Source organism: Zea mays, chromosome 1 (assembly GCF_902167145.1).
Source record: "Zea mays cultivar B73 chromosome 1, Zm-B73-REFERENCE-NAM-5.0, whole genome shotgun sequence".
NCBI lineage: Eukaryota > Viridiplantae > Streptophyta > Magnoliopsida > Poales > Poaceae > Zea > Zea mays.
This window is the reverse complement of record NC_050096.1, coordinates 94,358,506-94,362,649: the sequence shown is the minus strand read 5'-3', so window position 1 is coordinate 94,362,649 and position 4,144 is coordinate 94,358,506. Positions and strand designations below refer to the sequence as shown.

Genomic DNA, 4,144 nt, shown 5'->3' with positions numbered 1-4,144 from the left:
CGTTGTGTGGTGTATGCCCAGACCTCAATTACGATCTTGGATTGCAGCAACAAGAGTCAGCAGGGGTGACATCTGCGGTGTCTGCGTGCAGACTTGTTTGTTCTTCCAGAAGAAGTCTGAGAGAGACAAAGCGGGGTAAAATGAATAGTAGATCCCAAAAAATGCAGATCCGGTCCCAGAACGTAGCAGTAGCGCGATGGTTAGGTAGGCATTTAGCACTATTACCAGTAAGGCCCTGTTTGTTTGAGATTATAATCTATATAGATTATATAATCCAATGTAAATAAGCTAGTGAGGAAACAAACAAGCAACTTATCTGATAAGATTATATAATCTAGCACTTGAGATTATGATAATCCTATAAGCTCATCAAAGGGTGCTTATTTCAGCTTATTTTTTATGAAAGACCCACTACCCATGGCAAGTTGATTAAAATTACTTCCAATTGCCATCCACCTATCCATAAGCGTTCTCACCCACCAGACAATTAAAACAATCAAGGGTATTATTGTATTTGTATGCATATGAATAATAAGCCGAGTCCAAATAATCTGAGCTAACAAACAGCAGCACCTAGCTTATTTAATCCACAACAAATAATCCAGATTATATAATCTAAATTATAATCTAGATTATATAATCTATAAGTTGAAACAAACAGGGCCTAAGCACCACTCTGCCCCTTTTTCAGTCAGAGACTTGGTGGAGGCAACCCACCAGGATGACCACAAAAGACTTGCACAGTAGCACAGCCGAATCAGTAAGGTATCATGACTGTGTACGTACGTACGTACAGGCTACATCATAGAGTTGTTCAGCTTGGAAAAAGTTGAAGCAAAGTGAGACGAGACCGCAAAAGCAGGGAAGGGGGGGCCGGGGGCAAGGCAGCGGCAAGGTGTCCCAGGGCCTAGGCATTTTGTAATCCGAAACCAGGGCCCAGACAAGGCCACGCGGCCGTCAGCTTTGCATGCAGCTTTCGCTCCCGGAGTTTAAGCTGAGGCCGTCCGCGTGGGGGGCTCCCCTGGTCAACAACACGATCTCCTCCTCCGCCATTAGATTAATAATAATAACGACGATGTGTTGCCGGATGATTAGGTTAGGGCACGGCACGGCAGCAGGACACTCTGGTGGGGGCGGGTGATTGGATACGCGTGTGCGTGGGGGAGTTTAGCTTCGTGTCCCCCCGCACATGGGGCCATGGGGGGTGCTGAGGGGGCGTGGTGGTTAGCGACTACTAGTAGATTAGTGTCGGGGTTAGGCCACCAGGGGCTAGGCTACTGGAGGGAGTGTGTATAATTGTGGGAAGAAGTCACGTACACGCACGCACGCGCGCCCGGATCTAACCAAGATTGCGCTGCGCCCCCCCCCCCCCCACAAAGGCTCAGGCCTCACTGACGAGCGCGCGCGCGCGGGACCAAACAAATCATGCAGCCACACCTGCACCTGTCTACTGCTGCTAAGCTCTAGTTTAATCATGGCAGTGCTTGCGCTAATGCTGGAACTAGCGGCACTAATCAAATCTCTGTTCGCTGCATGACACATCATGTGGGGAATCCTACTGCTCTCGGCTTGATCTTCTGCTCAATTTCTCCGAAATCATACCCAAAAACAAAAACAAAAACAAAAACAAAAATTGGAGGAGCTCATGAGTTCCTACGAAAACGTTTTGTCAGGAGGCAGTAGTAGCAGATGGGTTCAGGTCGTACTCCAAGTAAAGTAGGCAGCGGAGATCCATGGATCTTATCTCTTTTTTTTTCTCCCTCTTGAAATTGAGAAATCAATTGGATCAGTGACCTCGTTTTTTACGTTCTTTCCAGTCAACTGTTCGAATCAGTTCGATAGGACATTTCGCCGGAATTTGACCAGAAAAACTTTTGTCCTGCGCCCGCCCATTTCAGACGGCGCAACACGCTCCTTGCCTGCCGGTTCATTCAGCGGAGCCCTGCCGTGCTGCACTGCTGCGTGCCGTGTGGCCAGCCGCGGAGACAGTCAAGGAATGCGAACGCACCCTGACGTTCCTGTGGTCTGGCGGATGACATGACGCCATCCTTTCACCTCCTCCGCTCTTGTTGGGTTCCTCTATTTTTCCACAGAGTAAGAACACGGGGGAGGAAAAGCAGGATGGTTCCGTCTGTCCTCGGACTCAAAACATCGACGTCAGAAACTTCAGACTTGGAGCAATTAACAACTGAAACCTTATATATGCAAAGTAGTAGTAAGACAATTTTGCATCACTTATGAGTACAAAGACATAAGACATCGTTATCTATTTTTCAGCAAATAAAACACTGCCAAACAACGAAGATTTTTATCATATCGGACTAATAAACACTACTAAGCTGTAATAGCCTGCGAGTATAATAAGAACCAAACAAAGAAAAAAAGAAGATCCAGCCCTAATTAGCACTAGCTACTTAGCTAGCGGTAGCGATTAGCAAGCGCATCCATCTCATGCCATATCGTGGTCGTGGATCACGGCCTCCGGGCTGGGCCGTCGACGAACACGGGGAGAGGGCCCCAGCAGGGCCCTGCACGGCCCGCCTGGTCGGCGGACGCGGACGCGGAGGCGAGGCGCTCGCAGGAGGGGCACATGGTGAGCGTGGTGGGCGGCGGCATGCGCGCGTAGTGGTGCGGCGCCACGAGCTTGAGCACGCGCAGCTCCGCCACCTCCCGCTGCAGCCGCCGGTTCTCCTCCGTCAGCGTCTCGCAGCAGCGCTTCAGGAACTCGCAGTCCACCTCCGTCTGCTTCAGCTTCGTCCTGAACGATAATATTATTATTAGACTAGTATTAGCCACGGAGGATGAGTCAGTATAAATGGCATGCGTGTGCTGCTTCAAGGGCGCTGCTTTGTTCACCTGGCTCTGCGGTTCTGGAACCACACCTCCACCTGACGCGGCTTCAGGTTCAGCTGCTTCGCCAGCGCCGCCTTCTGCTTCTGATCAGCCAACGGTTCTTATTATTATTAGATCGAGTTGAAGGTTGATCGATGTTTCTTTTTGGAGGATATAAGTAATTATACACGTACGGGGTTGAGTGTGTTATGCTCCTTGAAGCTCTCCTCGAGGACGGCGGCCTGGTCCTTGGACAGGCGGAGCTTCTTGCGCGACCCACCGCCGGAGTCCTCGTCGTCGCTGCCGCCTCCGGCTCTCGGGGTGTGGTCGGCCACCTCTCCGCCGCTCCTCGCCGGAGCTGCGCGCTTCCCGCTGAGGCTGCTGGAGAGCGTGCTGTTTGGCGACGACGACGCGCCGCCAGGCTCCTCGTCGTCCTCGCTGCAGCTACCCCTCCTGGTATCCCCGGCAGGGGCCCGGTTCACGTCCACCCCCCGCAGGAACGGCATCTCGTGGCCGTGGCGCGCGGCCGCCGGCTGCTGCTGCTGATCCATTGTCGTCCCTGCATGCATGCGCGCAGTATCTCTGTCAGGATTAGAGGAACGGCGTCATGCATGCGGTGTCTGCTCTTTGAATCAATTACTCACCGAAGAAGAGACCGGGGCCGTTCCACTTCCACCACTGCGGCGCGGGGAGGGAGGTGATGGGCGCGACGCTGATAGCTCGCTGCTGCTGCTGCCGCGGCGGTGGCGGGGGCTCGACCTCGACCGGAGCCGCGGTGGCGACGCCGAGGCCGAGGCTGAGGCTCAGCCCGAGCCCGAGATGGTTGTTCCCGTACTGCTCCTCGTCTCTCGCATTAAGCGCCATAATATCCATTGATGGTTGCCACTTTGAGCTCGGTTTCCCTTACAGTTGAAAGAGAGAGAGAGAGAGAGAGAGAGAGAGAGAGAGAGAGATAGCGGTGGATGAATCGATGGAGCTGTCGATGTGGTGTGGCAGTGAGGAGGAAGGGGAGGGTCTTGCTTTTAAAGAGGACGCGCACGGCCGGGGATACTCTGTGGGGGTGGAGACGTGGAGTGCAGGGAGGGACGAAAGGTCAAGGTATCATAATAGTATCGGTGAGGTGAGGTGAGGTGTGGGCAGCCGCGTCACCCTCGCCGGCGCAGCCCAATCATCAGCTGAACCTGGGGGGTCCAGGCGGCACGTAGCGGTGGCGCTGGCGCCTCTCTCTTGCTTGACATGTCCCCCCACGGCACGGGCTCGCGCGGGATGGGTGGATCACCGATGCCTCGGCGATGGCGATCCGTGTGTCCCT

The 4,144-nt window shown here is 53.6% G+C and overlaps 1 protein-coding gene across 1 annotated transcript; it reads right to left on the bottom strand.

Moving 5' to 3' along the window:
• Positions 1-2,181: 2,181 nt before the first annotated feature.
• LOC103637666 (homeobox-leucine zipper protein HOX1-like) lies at positions 2,182-3,864 on the bottom strand. Its single transcript, NM_001331124.1, has 4 exons — positions 3,477-3,864; positions 3,027-3,391; positions 2,857-2,936; positions 2,182-2,758 (listed from the first exon to the last, which is right to left on the bottom strand). Exons 1-4 carry the CDS (start codon positions 3,703-3,705, stop codon positions 2,473-2,475), a joined length of 960 nt encoding a protein of 319 aa, NP_001318053.1. The 5' UTR covers positions 3,706-3,864; the 3' UTR covers positions 2,182-2,472.
• Positions 3,865-4,144: the final 280 nt, after the last annotated feature.

What these genes read in the sequence shown, in the direction of transcription:
- LOC103637666 (NM_001331124.1), bottom strand. Translation starts at nt 3,705, where the DNA reads ATGGATATTATGGCGCTTAATGCGAGAGACGAGGAGCAGTACGGGAAC. An exon ending in AGCATAACACACTCAACCCC is followed by an intron (nt 2,937 to 3,026) that starts GTACGTGTATAA and finishes TTGGCTGATCAG; the next exon opens with AAGCAGAAGGCGGCGCTGGC. An exon ending in TTCCAGAACCGCAGAGCCAG is followed by an intron (nt 2,759 to 2,856) that starts GTGAACAAAGCA and finishes ATTATCGTTCAG; the next exon opens with GACGAAGCTGAAGCAGACGG.